The sequence below is a fragment of the Schistocerca americana genome, chromosome 5 (assembly GCF_021461395.2).
Source record: "Schistocerca americana isolate TAMUIC-IGC-003095 chromosome 5, iqSchAmer2.1, whole genome shotgun sequence".
Lineage (NCBI taxonomy): Eukaryota > Metazoa > Arthropoda > Insecta > Orthoptera > Acrididae > Schistocerca > Schistocerca americana.
The window spans coordinates 177452224-177470845 of NC_060123.1; the positions used below are offsets into that span (position 1 = coordinate 177452224).

The 18622-nt window shown below is 38.9% G+C and overlaps 1 protein-coding gene across 1 annotated transcript in view; it reads left to right on the forward strand.

The window, feature by feature from the left end:
* Positions 1-607: 607 nt before the first annotated feature.
* The window catches only part of LOC124616188 (28S ribosomal protein S29, mitochondrial), a 99605-nt gene continuing 81590 nt past the window's right edge, over positions 608-18622 (forward strand). The window contains exon 1 of the mRNA XM_047144482.1: positions 608-735. Coding sequence (XP_047000438.1) covers positions 714-735 — 22 coding nt within the window. The 5' untranslated portion in view covers positions 608-713. The remainder of the gene's footprint in view (positions 736-18622) is intronic.

Genomic DNA, 18622 nt, shown 5'->3' on the forward strand with positions numbered 1-18622 from the left:
CTATTCATCACACCAAAGAGAAACTCTGTCCAAGAGATCCTGTATCCTCCTGTAGTCACTCATCGATAACACTCTCTCTTATATTAAAGCGTCATCAACAAATAGTCGCATTTTACTTCTCACCCTTATCGTGAGATCGTTTGTGCATGTAGAAAATGTAAGCGATTCTATAATACTTCTCAGAGTATTCCTGACGGCTCTGTTACTTAAAAATATACGAGCTACTCATATAATCGAGAACTTATTTAGCAAGCGCGCACCCTTGTTAAGAGCCTTTAGTGTGGCATTGTACCGAAAGATTTCCGAAAATCTGAGAATATGGAATCGCCTGTTGACCTTCATTCATGGTTCGCGGGATAACGTGCTAGAAAATGGCAAATTGGATTTCCCATAGCGATGATTTCTGAATCCATGCTGATTTTTTGACGCAGACTTTTCTCTTTCGTTCAGTTCCATCCCTTTATGTGCCTATGATTGATTGTGTGAATGCCATCACTTGCAATGCACTATGGAATGTTTTTATGTTCGGATCCTTTCCATGTATCGATGCTAATCGACCTGCAGCAATAATTATGATTGGTGCATCTTTCATAGTGAATGTGTTTGCTTTCATGCTGTAAACAACGAGGGCTGTTTAATTTTTACAGAAATTTGGGGAGGTTTATGTTTGTGTTGATTGAACATAATTTTGGTGCTTATTTATGTGATTGTAAATGAAAATGGTGTTGAGAACATGTAAGTGGAAGCACGGAACATGTGTGTGTATGTTTTGCATTAATGCTGTTGGTTATAATATTATACCCTTAAAAAATAAAATGCAGTGCTTTATCAGTTTTTCGTTGTAAATGCCAATTGGTATGCATCTCTGAAGGTCGTATGCGTCATTTTGTTTACTCACTAAAATTAATATTCAGCTGTAATTCGAAATACAGCTCTTCAGCCTTACCATGCGTCTATGTATGCCGTGGGTGTTTAATGCTGTCGTACTGGAAATATGGAGCTAAGATAAAGTGGTGGACCAATGTGCACAATTTTCCTGTGTGCGTCATTGAGATTACAATCTTGTTTGACAATTTACTGTGTTGTCCATTTCCTGTTTTAGATTTATTAGTAAAATTGAAAATATGTTTATGATGAAGTAACAAATGAAGCGGAAATTTTCAGTCTAATCATGCAGCACAGTTACGAATGACCTGTAAAATCTTAGGAGACGGGTTAGAGTTGAAATAAATAGACATGCCTCGTTTGCATGAGAGTATTTATTTGGGATCCCTTCCAGCTTCTCCAAGTAGGCTAGATTTGTTATGTTTTCTCGAACTTTAGGACTCAGTTAGTCCAGATTAGATTTACTGATATTCATAATAACACCACTTGTTGGATTGTTCTTGACGTGAAGCTCACAGTGCTTGCTTTTGCTGGCGTTGAAACCTTATGTACAAATTTGTTTGAGTGTGGGACATATGTTTACGTGCTCACAATTTGACCTTGTATGTGTAAATGATACTGGATGTTTTCTGTGTTGGAAAGGAATTAATAAATTGTAGAATGTTTTGGATAGATATATGCCTAAAGAAACAACATATATTAGCAATTCTCAAAATTTCATTGCACATTGTGTCCACAATATGCATGAGACATTTATACCTTCACTTCATCTCCTGTCTCCAACTAGGTAAATGTTGACAATGTGATGATCTGTACCTGTCATTGGATTGTCAGAACCAGTGCTTTGAAATGAGCCACAACGATTCATTGTGTGTGAACTTCTACCATCTTCCTGTGATCCATTTTTTTTCTATTTTGGCGAGTGGTGAGACAGAACCTACTGTCTTCTCTCAGATATTGTATTGCACAAATGTAGAAACTACTAATAACAGCAGTTTAGATTAATGTTTGACATCCCGTAGTGTTCAAGAATGTGCAGCATCAAGCTCAATATCATGTTGCTAGAAACCCAGAACTACGGATTATTGGCTGTGGCTTGTCCGAAAGGGTGGTGTTAGTTTGAGAACTGTAGCTTTGCGTCCTCCTTGCTGTAACACAGATCCTTCACGGGTATAAACTTACAAATCTTTCACTGTTACATCGCTTTGACCTGTGAATGATTGGCTTCTTTGTAGGCTACCTCCAGTTAACTTTCAGTTTTCTAGTGTTGATAGCAAATGATGATTGATCCTGTTCTTTATCCCGTCCTTCCTCTGTGTTGTTTACAGCCCGTGCTTAATGTTTTGGGGAGATATGTTACTGGGAGTTAGACTGTTTTCATCGATCTTCCAGTATGGTCATCCCTACTAGGTGCCTCATAGTAATTTAAATCTCTAGATCATTGCAAGGTCTCACATAAAGGATACTTGTGATGACCTTTCATCAGCTTGAGACATAACTGAATATTTAGCTCTGTAAGCAGGCAGGCTAATTGTCAGAGAGTTATTGCAGTTATTTTTTATTTTCATCACACAGTTAATGGTGTGTATTACTTTGAGCATGAAGTCATAACAATCTTAATTCCTTCACTGATGATTAGGCATGTGGAGCTTGTGGCCAACTTACGTGTGATCCAACAAGTTGACACTTCTGCACTTGTGACTGCCATTTAAATCTGTGGGACACTACACAACACTTGTTTCCACATATGCTAATCATTTATAAATGGTAATTGGGCAGCAGCGATATGAAGTAGTGTCCTTAACCAGTTGAGGAAGGACTTCTCAGTTGGACATAAAAACTGTGATTTAGAATCGTTGATAAAAGTATCACTGTTGCAATGTCTTTCATAGTTATTCATAGGAAATTTACTGTGGCTTTATCCACCACTCCTATTCATCAGATCTGGCAACATGCAAATTGCAGATGTAATTTTAACAACTGTCACAATAAGATAAAGTGGATGCTAGTATCATAAACCATGGAACTAGAGGTATTGATGCTGTCAACTTCGTGAACATTCTACACAAACAAACTGGTCCTGTGAAACTCTGCACTCCCAGGGCTCTAGTAAATGCCTACCTTGGGTCACACAAAGTCCTTGGAATAGGTGGAGCTACCAACTTCACTGAAGGGTGAAAGGCCCTTTAGTATGCTGGTCTCTAATGATCCAACATATGTGAGGAAATACTTCCAATGTGTGGCAAAAAAGGACGAACTGAAAGTTGCAATTCTCCCTGTCTGCTTTGACCTGTGGTGTCATCAGATGGTGGACGTCCCTATTTCAAGCATATATAATATGAAAATCATAAATTTGCACATTGCACCCATGAAAAAACATAAATAACACATGAAATATTTACAGTGTAGGAAAAGACAGATTGCTGCTTATCGTAAAGGAGACAAGTCAGGTTGCAAACGGGCACAATTAAAAGACACTTACTTGAAATATTTAACTTTAACAATAGAACGAAACTAACAACACAGTTGTGGGGCATGGGATGTTTTGGGTGGGGTCAGACTACATTTACAACAGTAATAATAACACCACCACTCTAAAAATAATATTAACCCAAGTATCAAACACATGAAATTCTCATCATTGAACACCATCCAAAAATGTTAAAAAGAAAAGCATTGGAATCATAAATTTCACTTGATGTATATAGCTTGAATGAAAACCACAGTAACAGTAACCCACACAAAACTCAAAAACCCGTTATCACAAATTTCACTTGATCTATATAGCTCAAACGAAGCCCCCATATTTCACTTGACCTATATGATGGCTAAAATGAAACCCGCAGTAGCAGAAACCAACACAGTAAAATTGTCAAATCACTTCCGAACCTTCACTTACCCTGTCTATTTGAAATGAAGTCCACAATACAACAAACCAAATCTCACTCACAAAACTAATACAAAAAAAACACAACCTAACCAGTGACTGTAAACCTATATCTGTGATACCTATCAACCACAATCCAACACTATTATCAGACACTAACAAGGGAAAATGCGAAATTCAAGAAAATTTGAATCATCACGAAAAATGCAATATACACAAACAACTATAAGCTTAGTCCATATCAATTCAGGCAGGCTAGGAAAAAGTGCTACCTTCATAGTCTCAGATGTTATTGAATTTAACATGTGTTAAAATGAAGGACTAATTAAGGAACATGTATTTTTATGTTTTCTTAAAAAAAAATTCTGCTCCGAGATACAGTCCTCCCAAGATGACACTGTGCGAAGACGCGAATTTTGGAAAAGAAAATTAAAATGCTGTAACTCTGGAACAGTTCTAGATATTTTTGTTTTATTTGAAAGACAATTGCTTTATGATTTACAAAGAAATCCTCATCTGTTACAGTTCTTTTACTATATAGCATTCTGAACCTGCTAATACTTTTTTTAATTTCCTGCTAATTAGTACCATATAGTTCTACATTCTCTGAAAAGGAGAGCTTCCACTTTCAAGTTGAACAGGTTTTATAAACAACTGAAATTTTTGCCAGATGTAAAACCTGTTTTATTACCACAACATTATCACATGACAGGCTTATAAAAATCAAAATCTAGCCTTATTTAACATAATTTTAGTTTTGAAAGATGAGTAAGAGTCTCATTTTTCAAGCATTTTAAATGGTTCCAAAATGTATGTGAAAGGTCCTAAGACTTAAAGGTTTCAGTTTATACAACTTCTGTGCACTTTGTGTTTTTATTGAAATTAGACAGTCAATGAACTCAAAATGTCTTCCACTGCTTCAGTATCTTCATTTGATATAGAGTGATGTCTTGCTGTTGAACCAATAGGAACTGGAGCACTTTCAATCTTCAAAAGATTGTGAACAGGAAGAGAGCACTGATGACGTTGTTGCTGTCCTTCAGCTGGAAACCTATGTCCAGCAGCTGGTCCATGTATTTGCATGAAGTCCACTACAATTTTGTTTAATTCTTAACTGGTGTCTATAATCTGTGCAGTCCACCAGTTGCAGTCATACACACACATCACAAACACCCCCCACTTCTCAGGTTGTGAATCTGAATATTATCCTGCTGTTTCTAAGGTGTTGGTCGAACAACCGAAATTTCTTCTTTCTTCCTCTTTAAAGTGCAGTTTTGAGTCCAAAAATGTGTCTTCACAATTCTGTTCTCAGGAATAGTATGTTTGGAGCATTCTTCTTTTTTCTGTCCACAGAATTTTTCGATTTCCTCTTTGGACAAACGAATGAGGGCTGCGGATGTGTAAGTTTTCACGACTCTCGTAAATTCCTCAGCATTCTGAATCATAGCTGTATTTGGTCTGGAAAGATTATATTTTGTAGCATGGTGCTTCAGAAGGCCTACTACACCATCACAAGGCCCTTGTATACCCAGTCAGTTGGCACAGGTGACTTACTCAATTCAAACAGCTGGTAACAGCTTTTAAAATGACTAGGAGCACCATCAGAAATAATGATGATCTTATCTGCCCCTGTTTGCAGTTGAAGAATTTTGTGCATTGTTGGCAAAGCATGTGCTGAGTAATGTCCTATGTCATCACTTATAACTGCAGCACTTGCGGTCTTGTTTTGAAAATATGTCACTCCTGTAAAAGTTTAAACCTGGTCATTACTCCAATGATACCCTTGTGCTTCTTGTGGGAGAATTACAGACCAGTTCTCAGCAAAATAACAGTGAAGCACTAATCATAGTTCTTCGGCCTGTACACACCTTTTCACTTCTGCAATGTGGTGTTGCAATTTCTTCAGATGTGGGTCAATCCATACCAAGTGGACCAGCACTGGTTGCTTGACCATCTCAGAAAAAATTTTTATTTGCTGGGTGAATTCCCCAAAGTTTTGTAGTCACAAAAATATTTTTTTTAAAAATTTAGTGTTTAATATTTTGAATTGGCGGCCATATTTGTTCAAGGCCGCATGCGTTTTTTCGTATTTGCAAGCACCTACATTTTTTACAATTATTCAGTAGTGGATTGTCCTAAGTTTTTCAGATAAAATGCGTTTAGTTCAACACACACTGGGCTACAGATTAACATCATTATCACTTAGCTGAATATATTCTTCAATATATTTTTAATAGTTCAAAGTTATCAGCCACAAATTTAAAAAACTCAATTTTTGAATAGTAGTTTTCCAAAGAAAGATTAATTTCTCAGCTTTAATATTTTTTCTGCTATTACACTGTATAGTATAGTTACTGTTTATAGAGTATCAATGGTGAGCAGCTTACACTTAAAAAAATACACCATTTTATAAATGGATTTTTTAAAATTTTTCCATTTTATAGCCTGCAATATCTTTGTTGGGGGACCAGATAAAAAATTGAAAATGTCGTAGTTAATAGACTTTTATGATATCAAACTTAAGTATGAATTTCAACTTTGAGATTCAGTTGGAAGTTATGGAAAAAAATTACAAACACAAGTCAAAAATACGTTTTTTTTGGTCTGTCTTATATATCACTCTTTTATGGATATGCAAATAGTCAGCGCACTTCACTCTCCTATGGCCCCAGTCAGAAGACATTTCAGACAGTCCTTTTCACAAAACACACTGCAGCTGTGTCAACTGGCAAATTCCTCATGAAAACACAGAGCTCACTGGATGGTCTCAGATTTCTTAGAAGTCTCTTCAGTAAACAATTAGCACTGAACAACTACAATACAAAAACTAGCAGTGAACAACCGCAACAAAGAAACTGGTAAGAAACTACAACAAACTGCCTGAAATATCTTTAACAAAGAAAGTTATAAGAAAGAACTGCAACAAAGACAATAGAAATAAAAATTGTAACAAAGAAATTAACAAGAAACAACTTCAATGAAGACATACATTACCCTTGAAAGTTAAAAAAATGGTTTTTTAAAATAAAACCTGGCCAACTTAAAAGTGGAAGCTCTCCTTTACAGAGATATCGTACTACATGGTACTAATCAACAGGAAAAAATCTAACTTTTCTGGATTGTCCTTTTTTAAAAAAAAAGAAAAAAAATTTCTGTAAAATTATAAAAAAATTCAAAAGGCGACAGTAAAAGAACTTTGACAGATATGTCCAAGTGGAGGATACCATTGTAACCATAAAGCAATTATCTTTCAAATAAAAAAACTGTAACAAAATATCTAGAACAGTTACAGAGATACAGCATTTAAAAAAGTTTTCCGGAATTCGCATGTCTTCAAAATGATGTTTGGGGTGTCATCTCTGGAGGCCTGTATCTCGAGGCAGGAAATTTTTTTGGAGAAAACAAAAAAATACCTGTTTCTTTCTTACTCCTGAACTTCAACCTATGCTAAATTCAATAACATCTGAGACTATGAAGGTTACCCCCACGCCTGAAGTGATATGGATTATGCCTATAAAAATAAACTCACGTACCATGTATATTACTATAAAAAATAAATAAAACCACAAAAAATACTTAACAACCAGAGACATCATCTGCAATCAGCTCCAATAAATATAGGAACATGACCATAGACAACATATGTTTGCCAAATGCAACAATGACCTACCGAAGAGTTTCTGTCATAGCCATGACATAAAAAAAAGAAAAGAAAAATAATATTAAATCTCTGACCATAAGAACTACATTGAACTAATAATTCCAAACACAAACACGAATCCATCAGCCAAAATATGCAAAATCTTCCAGTAACAACCTGACACCCTCGGCTCACAAATTCAAATGACATACCTAAAAAATAGCTTTGAAACATAAAAAGCCAAACTGTATGCCTTGTGTGCTATGGTTGAAAGAACTGTCTACTTGTGCTAACATACCTGTGTGTTGTAGGTCCCAATGTGCCACGATCGTAGTATACGGGGTAGCCCTCTTTTTTTTTAATTTCTGCATTAAACTGAACGTTTTCGTGGATGGAACTTGGATAATCCAAGTTCCTGCGAAATAGTATGGGTAGAGATTATACTTGTCAATCGGACTAAACTATTAATTGCTTCATTTTACCGACCCCCCTGATTCAGAAGATATAGTTGCTGAACAGTTCAAAGAAAATTTGAGTCTCATTTCAAATAAGTACCCCACTCATACATTTATAGTTGGCGGTGACTTCAGTCTACCCTCGATGTGCTGGAAAAATTATATGTCTAAAGCCAGCGGCAGGCATAAAATATCATCCGAAATTGTACTGAATGCTTTCTCAGAAACTTAGTTTGAGCAATTAGTTCACGAGCCCACTCGAAGCTTAAATGGTAGTGAAAGCAGACTTGACCTTTTGGCAACAAATAATCCTGGACAGATAGGGAGTATCATGATGAATACAGGGATTAGTGACCACAAGGCAGTTGCTGCTAGGCTGAATACCGTAACACCTACAACAATCAAAAAGAAATGCAAAGTACATCTATTTAAAAAAGCTGATAAAAATGCTCTTAATGCCTTTTTAAGAGATAGTCTCAACTTCTTCTGATCTGATCACATAAGCGTAGAAAAGATTTGGAACGATTTCAAAGAGATACTATTGACCGCAATTGAGAGATATATACCACATAAATTAATAAGTGACGGTGCTGATCCTCACCGTACGCAAAATGGATCAGATCGCTGTTGCAGAAACGATGAAAAAATCATGCCAAATTTAAAAGAACGCAGAATCCCCAAGATTGTCAAAGTTTTGCAGAAGTTCAAAATATAGTGCGTACTTCAATGTGAGATGCTTTTAATAATTCTCACAACGACACACTGTCTCAGAATCTGAAAACCCAAGGAGATTCTGGTCATACATAAAGCACACCAGTGGCAAGTCGCAACCAATACCGTCACTACATGATAACAACGGTGAAGTCACTGATGACAGTGCCACTAAAGCAGAGTTATTAAACACGGTTTTCCGAAACTCCTTCACCAAAGAATATGAAGTAAATATTCCTGAATTCCAGTCAAGAACAACTGCCAAGATGAGAAACATACACTATGTGATCAAAAGTATCCGGACACCCACAAAAACATATGTTTTTCATATTAGGTGCATTGTGTTGGCACCTGCTGCCAGGTACTCCATATCAGTGACCTCAGTGGTCAACGTTCATTGCCGGCTGGCTGCAGCGTTTTCACTGCTGAGCTGGTTGCCATCTTTCGTGCCCTAGAGTATATCCGCTCCTGCTCAGGTGAGTCCTATGTGATCTGTAGCGACTCCCTGAGCGGTTTACGAGCTATCGACCAGTGTTTCCCTCGTTCTCGTCTGGTGATGGCTATCCAGGAGTCCCTGCATGCTCTTGCCCGTTGCGGCCGCTCTGTGGTCTTTGTGTGGACCCCAGGCCATGTTGGGATATCCGGCAAAGAAAATGTTGACCGGCTGGCGAAAGAAGCCACCAGTAAACCATCTCTGAACATTGGCCTCCCGGCGCCTGATTTGCGAGCGATCTTCCGCCACAAAATTTTCGAGCTTTGGCACACTGAATGGCGCAACCTGACCACGCCAACCAAACTCCATCCTATAAAGGAGATGACGACTGTGTGGCGGTCATCCCTGCAAGCCACACGCAGGGACTCAGTGGTCCTTTGCCGGCTCTGCATTGGCCACACCTGCTGGACCACAGCTTTATACTGTGGCATGAGGACCCACCTCTATTTCGATGCGGGTCGGCTTTGACGGTGGTCCACGTTTTGTTGGACTGTACACTTTTAAGTGTGCTCAGGCAAACGTTTGCACTGCCTGATGCGCCCTGCCCTTTTAACAGATGACTCTTCCATGGTGGACTTAGTTATGCGTTTTATACAGGCAGGCGGGTTTTTATCATTTAATCTGAGTGTTTATGTTTTTTTGTGTTGATTCTGGCCTTTGGCCTACGATTTTAAACTGAGTTTTTAATGTGTTCTCGGTGGTTGGCTTTTCCTTTTTTATCTCTATGGTCGGCCAACCACTGTCACACTCTGTGTGATTTTAATTCGTTTTGTCTGATCTGTGTCTGCGTCTTTCTTGTCTTGTGTCGTCCGTCGTCTTTTCCACTGTTTGTTTTTATTCTGTGTGGGTGTTTTTAAGTTTTGGAACAAGGGACCGATGACTGTAGCAGTCTGGTCCCTTTAATCCCACAAACCAACCAACCAATCAGGGGTCATCGTGAGAGAGCAAAATAGGGCGCTTCATGGAACTCATGAACTTTGAACGTGTCAGGTGATTGAGTGTCATTTGTGTCATATGTCTGTACATGAGCTTTCCATTCTTCCAAACATTCATAGGTCCACTGTTTCCAATGTGATAGTGAAGTGGAAATGTGAAGGAACACGTACAGCACAAAAGTGTACAGGCCGACCTCATCTCTGATATGACTGACAGAGACCGCCGATCTTTGACTGACAGAGACCGCCAACGGTTGAAGAGGGTCGTAATGTGTAATAGGCAAATATCTTTCCAGACCATCACACAGGAATTCCAAACAGCATCAGAATCCAGTGCAAGTACTATGACAATTAGGCGGTGGGGCGGGCTCGGTTGTCTTCATTCTCTCTCTGAATTATCCTTCCTTCTGACGTCCCTTCACTCAGTAGTAGCAGATACATGCTAGGAAGTGTAAAGCAGTGTTGATGAAACCACTACCTAATACCAACCGCGTAACTCGAGTTGAAAGTCAGTTCCTGAAAGTTCATATTTAAAAAATCGGGCATTTGGAGGATGCAGTCTATTTGCAGAAAGCATTTAAAATCTGCTTTTTATTCATACAGAAACACATGAAATGGCTATCAAGTCTGTATTTAATATGGTAAACTTTATCCTTCAAAATTCACTCTCTGTACAACACATTTTCACTCGAAAAGCAGCCAGAATTTTTGCAAGTCTGACCCGACTAATTTTCCCGATCTAACAGTCACAGACCCACCACTCTTCGTGAGCTAAACATTCGGTCGTTTCAGTGGTCTTCTTAGTAAGAAGTGCTCGCCAAAGTATTCCGCACAGAGCTTGAAATATGCCATGCAGAATTGTTACTGTCACCAGAAAGTTCACACACTCATAAATCTCCAGCTATTTAATTTAGAAACACCAAACTTCCATGAAGATGTTCGTAATTCCAGTTGCTTCAGTCATGACACTTTCTAACCGAAATGAACTCACTAGTTCTTCATCTTACAGACTATTTTAATGGAGATATCTAACATGGTGTTATCCGTAGGTCGGTTAGCAAGTGACTGTCTCGAGCTCCTCTACTCTCTGCCCACCTCACTATATTTGTGCAGGAACAGCTTAATTCTGATTGGCTATTGATCTAAACAACTAATCAAAATGTTCCTTCCTGATCATTCTTGGGGCAAAACTTGTCTTATCCAATCACTAATGTGATAGTAATTCATGTCATTAAAACTTCAATTTCTAGTATATTGTTTAATCAAAATAAGTGAAGTTCATAGTATTCTCGAAATTGATAAATAAATTTATTCCGTCTCTAACTTTCATTCTGGCTGCTTTTTTTTTATCAAAAGCAAACTCACACCGACATACGTCATCTGAATTGTGGTTGCAGCATAACTTTCCCATGGTTCGTTTGTACAAGTTCTTACATAAAATGACGTATTAAGTTTCAGCGTATGTCACAAATACACTCTCTCAATCATTCTCATGCACTCACACAGCAAAATTATAAGCAAATAATAATTTTGGGTGATTTTTATATTATGTAATATAAAGTAACTAGAATTTTGAAAAGAAAATTCTAATTAATTGATTTTATGCACTGATATGGCTTCCAATGACAATGAAAGTCAATTTGTTATTGTTCCTAACTGGGTTTTAAAACATAAGCCATGGTTTTAGGACTTTTGGATAATTTTCATTATCTCTGAAACTATAATAAATAAAAATTTTGACAGCATCATTCCAGTAATAACAAAAGGCTGTGTACCAAATTTGAACTAAATCAAATAATAACTAATATGGATTATTTAGATTCGTAAAGGGTATGAATTTTCATACTGACTGGATGTTACTCTATGCAGTTCTCGCGGCAGGCAGCGACAGCTGCGCTGTGAGTAAAGCGAAAAAAATCGTAGCCATCCAGCAGCCACCATACCAAACGGCTGCGTGCCTTACTGGAATGATTTTCATCTTGTAATAACTTGCTACGTTACAGCAGGAGGTGAGAAAATTTGGATTTCATGAACGAGCGGCTTCTCATAAGCCACAAACCACACCCGGGAATGCTGAACAACGCCTCGCTTGGTGTAAGCAGCATAAACATTGGACCATTGAACAGTAGAAAAACGTTGTGTGGACTGACAAATCATGGTACACAATGTGGCTATCTGGTGACAGGGTGTGGGTATGGCGAATGCCCGGTGAACGTCCTCTGCCAGTGTGTGTAGTGCCAACAGTAAAATTCGGAGGTGGTGGTGTTATGGTGTGGTCGTGTTTTTCATGGACGGGGCTTGCACCGGTTGTCGTTTTGTGTGGCACTGTCACAGCACAGGCCTACATTGATGTTTTAAGCACCTTCTTGCTTCTCACTGTTGAAGAGCAATTTGGGGATGACGATTGCATCTTTCAACACGGTCGAGCACCTTTTCATAATGCACGACCTGTGGCGAAGCGATTACACGACAATAACATTCCTGTAATGGACTGACCTGCACAGAGTCCTGACCTGAATCCTATAAAACGCCTTTTGGATATTTTCGAACGCCAACTTCACGCCAGTCCTCACCGAACAATGTCGATACCTCTCCTCAGTGCAGCACCCCGTGAAGAGTGGGCTGCCATTCCCCAAGAAACCTTCTGGCGCATGACTGAACGTGTGCTTGCGAGAGTGGAAGCTGTCATCAACGCTAAGGGTGGGCCAACACCATATTGGAATTCCAACATTACTGATGGAGGGCACAACGAACTTTTGTTCAGCCAGGTGTCCGGATACTTTTGATCACATAATGTAGAAGGAGATATCCTTGGTGTAGCAAAGCAGCTTAAATCACTTAATACAGGCAAGACCTCTGCTCCAGATTGTATGCCAGTAAGGTTCCATTCAGAGTACGCTGATAAAATAGCTCCATATTTAGCAATTCTATACAACTGCTCGCTCACAGAAAGATCTGTACCTAAAGACTGGCAAATTGCTTGAGTCACACCAATACCCATAAAGGGAAACTGGAGTAATTTGCTGAATTACAGGCCCGTATCACTAATGTCAATTTGCAGTAGAGTTTTGGAATGTATACTGTGTTCGGACATTATGAAGTACCTCGAAGGGAACGATTTATTGACACATAGTCAGCACGGATTCAGAAAACGTCGTTTTTGTGAAACACAACTAGCTGTTTACACTCATGAAGTGATGAGTGCTATTGACAGGGGATGTCAAATTGATTCCATATTTTTAGACACTGTTCCTCTCAAGTGTCTTCTAACCAAACTGCATGACTATGGAATATCGCCTCAATTGTGAGATTGGATTCGTTATTTCCTGTCAGAAAGGTCACAGTTTGTAGTAATAGATGGAAAGTCATCGAGTAAAACAGAAGTAATATCCGGCATTCCCCAGGGAGTTGTTGTAGACACTCTATTGTTCCTGATCTATATTAATGACATAGGTGACAATCTGAGTAGCTCTATTAGATTGTTTACAGATGATACTGTCATTTACCATCTTGTAAAGTCAGCAGATGACCAAAACGAATTGCAAAATGATTTAGATAAGATGGTGCGAAAAGCGGCAATTGACCCTGAATGAAGAAAAGTGTGAAGTTATTCACATGAGTACTAAAAGAAATCCCCTAAATGTCAATTACATGATAAGTCACACAAATCTTAAGGCTGTAAATTCAACTAAATACTTAGGGGTTACAATTAGAAATAACCTAAATTGGAACAGTCACATAGATATGTTGTGGCTGAGGCAAACCAAAGACTGCAATTCATTGGCAAAACACTTAGAAGGTGCAGCAGGTCTACTAAAGCGACTGCCTGCACCACGCTTGTCTGCCCTGTTCTGGAGTATTGCTGTGTGATGTGGGATCCACATCATGTAAGACTGATGGAAGACATCGAAAAAGTTCAAAGAAGGGCAGTTCATTTTGTAATATCATGACATAGTGGAGATAGTGTCGCAGACGTGATAGTGAATTAGAGTGGCAATAATTAAAACAAAGGCTTTTTGATTGTGATGAGATCTTCTTATGAAATTTCAAACACCAGTTTTCTCCTCCGATTGCAGAAACATTCTGTTGGCACCCACCTACACAGGGAGAAATAATCATCACGATAAAATAAGAGAAATCAGGGCTTGCACAGAAAAATTTAAGTGCTCATTTTTCCCGCGTGCCGTTTGAGAGAGGAACAGTAGAGATACGGCTTGAAGGTGGTTCATTGAACCCTCTGCCAGGCACTTTATTGTGAATAGCAGAGTAATCATGTACATGTAGATGTGGATTGTTCGAAGAAATTTCGGGATTGTTGCTGGTCACTGTAAACTTCACTCGATGATATTTCGACTGGACACCTGCCGATCATCTTCAAGTGAGCCATTAGTCTTTGATGGCTTACCTGAAGACAATGGGCAGGTGTCCAGTCGAAATATTGTAGAGTGGAGTTTACGACAATGGCTGCAATCCTGAAACCTCTTCGAATATTTAATTCACCGGAAAATTTTAAAGTCCGCTTAGTCCGTACTTGGTTATTGCCTTGAGGCTGTACCACAAAGGTTTCATCTAAATATTTCCAAAACATTGCTGTTTCCAAACTATCATAATTCAATGTTTTCTTCTCAACAAGAGACTATTAGCCATATGGGTTCCAAGGATGAGTCTTTGGGAGTGTGTTGTCTTGTCTTGCACCAGGGAAGCGATACCCACAAACTCTGGATGAGACGTTTGCTGAACTGTGGTGGTATACTGGTCTTTTACACTTTACATGAACCATGGATGATGCTGAGGTGGCATGGCTTGTACATTTAAACCCACATTGCACAAGCTGTAACATCCCCTCTGCGGAATGACAAACCTTAACTTATAGCGTACTGGACCCCATGGACTGTCTGATATGGTAAGCGGTAGATTTGCAGGGGTGCGTGGCAGGTCCTCTTTGTGACTTATACCAACATGGTGGCAGTGAAGTCAGCCTCCGCACTTCCTTGACCTGTAATCTTACCTGCAGTTCAGCCGCTCTTACATTTTTCAGCATCCTTAGTAAATAAGTAGAACTAAGGTTTTGGAAAGGAATTCCAGTGCTACTAAATAATGCAACGCAGCTCTGATAAAAGCAACTATATTCTAATGATATGTTGGCCTCAAAATCCTTCGATACAATTTTTTACAAACAAGTTGCAAATTCATAGTTTGAATGTCAGGACCCAGCCATATAGCGGTCAGTTGGATATGCCCCTCTAAGTGGGTTTAAGACCACTGTCAGATACTGATTGCATTTGGTTATTGTCTCAGTCAGGCTAACCCCAATTGTGATCGTATTAATATAATTCACTCTGCTACCATGTGGGTCTTTTAGTGCACAAGGCCAGGATCTTGTACTACCGTATGCCACAGAACTTAGTCTTTACTTACACTTGATACACCACATAAAAATAAGCATGATCATAAACAATTGGTCATAATGATGATTGGCAGAAAATAAAAACAGAATTGCAACAGCAGGAGTGAGCACAGCAGCTGACTTACCATGTTCAATGATTGTCGTGTTGTTGCATGCACTAAGCACTGCTCAGTTAACTATTTGCTGCTATACCTCAGTAATTGTCACATATTAAGATAAACATTCATTCACAGTCAAAATAACTTTACCACCTATGCGAACGTTACTTTTTCACGGTCGTATGCAGATTCAGCCAAAAAGTAAAGCAACTAAGCTTTGCAGGGAGCGCAAATGCCGACCATCCATACTGCTCCCTGGTCTAACCGCTAGTCCCTCAACAATGGCGAGGTGTGCGCTCCTCCTCCCCCACTAAACCGCTTGTAATGTCAGCCACCATCTCTGCCCTTAAAACAGACACATTTTACCTTATACTTTCCCTGTTACTTTCTGTACAAATACACTTTTGATTTACACTCCTCTGCAAATTTTACTCTGGCCCTCTGCTCTAATTTAAAGTTTTTTCAAACCAACTACTTTTTTATCCTTCGGCAGCCTCTGGTCGGACCAGTCCACCTTCTCCATCCCCAAGGGGTGTCTGCCTGTGGAAGCTGTGTTGTATTTCTAAGCTATCCCTGGCTTTTTTGTGTCCTTCCGCCTTCATGTTCTTGCAAGTAACTGTGCTGGCGTACTGCGCCCTATTCAGCTCCTATCGTAACCCTTCGGCACGCTACTTCCCCTCTGGCTGTCTGACTGGCTGCCATCCTGCTGCATTCTAATTGGCATTCACTTAATTAAAATGACTAAAACTTTAGTTTTATTGCTTATCTGAAGCGTGGTAATTCGTGCACTGCACATTGCCACATTTCACTCTGCCTCTATTGTTTGTGTAAAATAAGCTTGCCTTTTTCAGAAACAATATAGATAGATATTTTACCTCTGTAGTGCTTTAAATTATGCCTTTATGATTACCCATTTTCTATCTTTTGCTCCTTTGTTTCTCTTTAGGTACATCGTCAATCTGCCGTTTCGATGATTAAGCTTAATACTACTGATTCTCATTTCTCCTCTCAACACACCACTTAATACTATTGCCACTTAAGTACTAGACACCAATAACTTTCTTATTAGATACTACACAGACAGTAACTTTGCACTATGACTGCTATCATTTCATGACTCCAGTTTCTAATTACTGTCTTTGGTTGCCTACCACACCAACTGTGAACATACAAACCTACTGATTTGAGGCCTCAGCATCATTCATGCCACCTCTTACTCTACTTTTTCTGTTTTCTTGTATTTGTTACTTTATCTTATATAATACCCCTTTATTCACAATCTTCACATTGGCATATTACTTTTTTGTGTCTACCAGAACTGCACTCTCAGCTGCTCTCTTATGCTCTTAAATTTTTGAATCACTTTAATATACCTAATATATGTACAAGACTATTCTAGTGTATGTCTGGCACTCATGGCTGCTCAGTCCATTCCAAACATCGTACAGGACTCTCTTTCACATCTTACAACTACGTCATAGCGTCTTGCTCCCTTAACTACTACTACTACTACTACTACTACTACTACAGAAAAACTTTAAACGTATTGCTTCTTTAATAGTTAGTGCTTTCTATGGGCTCTAATCATTATTCCCCATCTTTGCTATCTACTTTCAATTTGTCTCACATTCCAGCAGTGCCTCGCATATAGTACTAGACTCCATGTTCCTTCATCCTAAAAAGTAAACCTTTTCTTTAACCTTAAATACCCCTTTACCACATGTAATTCTGTTACTTTGCATTTCCGCAACTACTTCTCTCCACTAGGACTATTGTCCTCCCTCCTTTTACACCCCAGTGGAGAATTTTTTATATACAAATGGTTAGTAGAAGAGACTGAATCACAGAAAGGAAGAATTGCTTCAGACTGCTGAGGTGCGCACAGTCGCAAACTGTGAAGTCTCTCAAAGACTGAGAGTCTCCCAATGCTTAATTATAACTGTCTCCACTCACATACCTCTTTTTAATTCTACTACATTCCATAGGCCAAAAACATGTTTGGGACCAGGACAGATGAGTCTATAGGCATTAATATGTGGTGAACTTTCCACCTAAAATGAGCCATGATACACTAGCAGAAATTTCTTTATGTCTTGGGAACACCTTTTTTGATCGCTCTTTGGTCTTAACTTGTACCAAATCCCTTGGTTTGGACACAGTTGCCCGAGCCCTAGCATCATGTCTTTTCCTTCTTTAAGCTGCCTGTTGATGCATTCTCTCTCTGGCCAACTTTTCTATTTCATCTTTAGTTAGAACTCTGCTCACCAGAAAAACTACTTCACCCCCAATCACATTTGTTGGTTTACGCCCAAACATTAATTCAAATGGCGCAAAACTTGTTGCTTCGTGCCGTACATATTGATTATCTCTTCAAAATTTACAATAAAGTTTGCCCAAGTTGTGTTTATCCTGTGACATTAAGTCCTACATAACCAGTTCAACTCCTTCATGAACTGCCCATTGGGATTCCCTTGAGGGAAATATGGTGAAATTCTGACATGTCTCAGTCCATGTCGCTCCAACATTTCTGCAAACTTGTGGGATGTAAACTGAGGACCACTGTCTGACAATAAAGCAGCTGGCTTCCCCACCTGCACCAAATAACCTGTCTCCAGTTTTTCAGTCAATATCCTGGCATTCGCCCTCCTTATTGGGTACAACTTTATGTGTTTCACAAATGCATCTAACAGTACAAAAATTTAGGTACAACCACCCCTGGATAATGGGAGAGGTCCAAACAAGTCCACTGCAATCAATTTTCAATGTCCTTCTATTTGCACATTCTGTTGCAAACCTTGAATAGAAACCGTAACTGCTCCCATCTTTTGACATTGATCACAACCTTGGACTCGTCTCTGCACCCTTTGCCACATGTTCTGAAATATTACCAATTCTTGTAACTTTGCAATGCACTTTCGTGCCCTATAATGTCCATAATTTTTGTGCACTAGGTGTGTTAATTCATCTACACATTGCTGCAGAAAACAGAGTTTCCACTCTTCCTGATCCTCTCTCCTCCTCCTAAACAACACACCTTGATGAATTTTATAAAATATTTTCACTTTGCGATGTTGCTTTGATCCTAAAATTTACTTAACATTTGTTAAATAT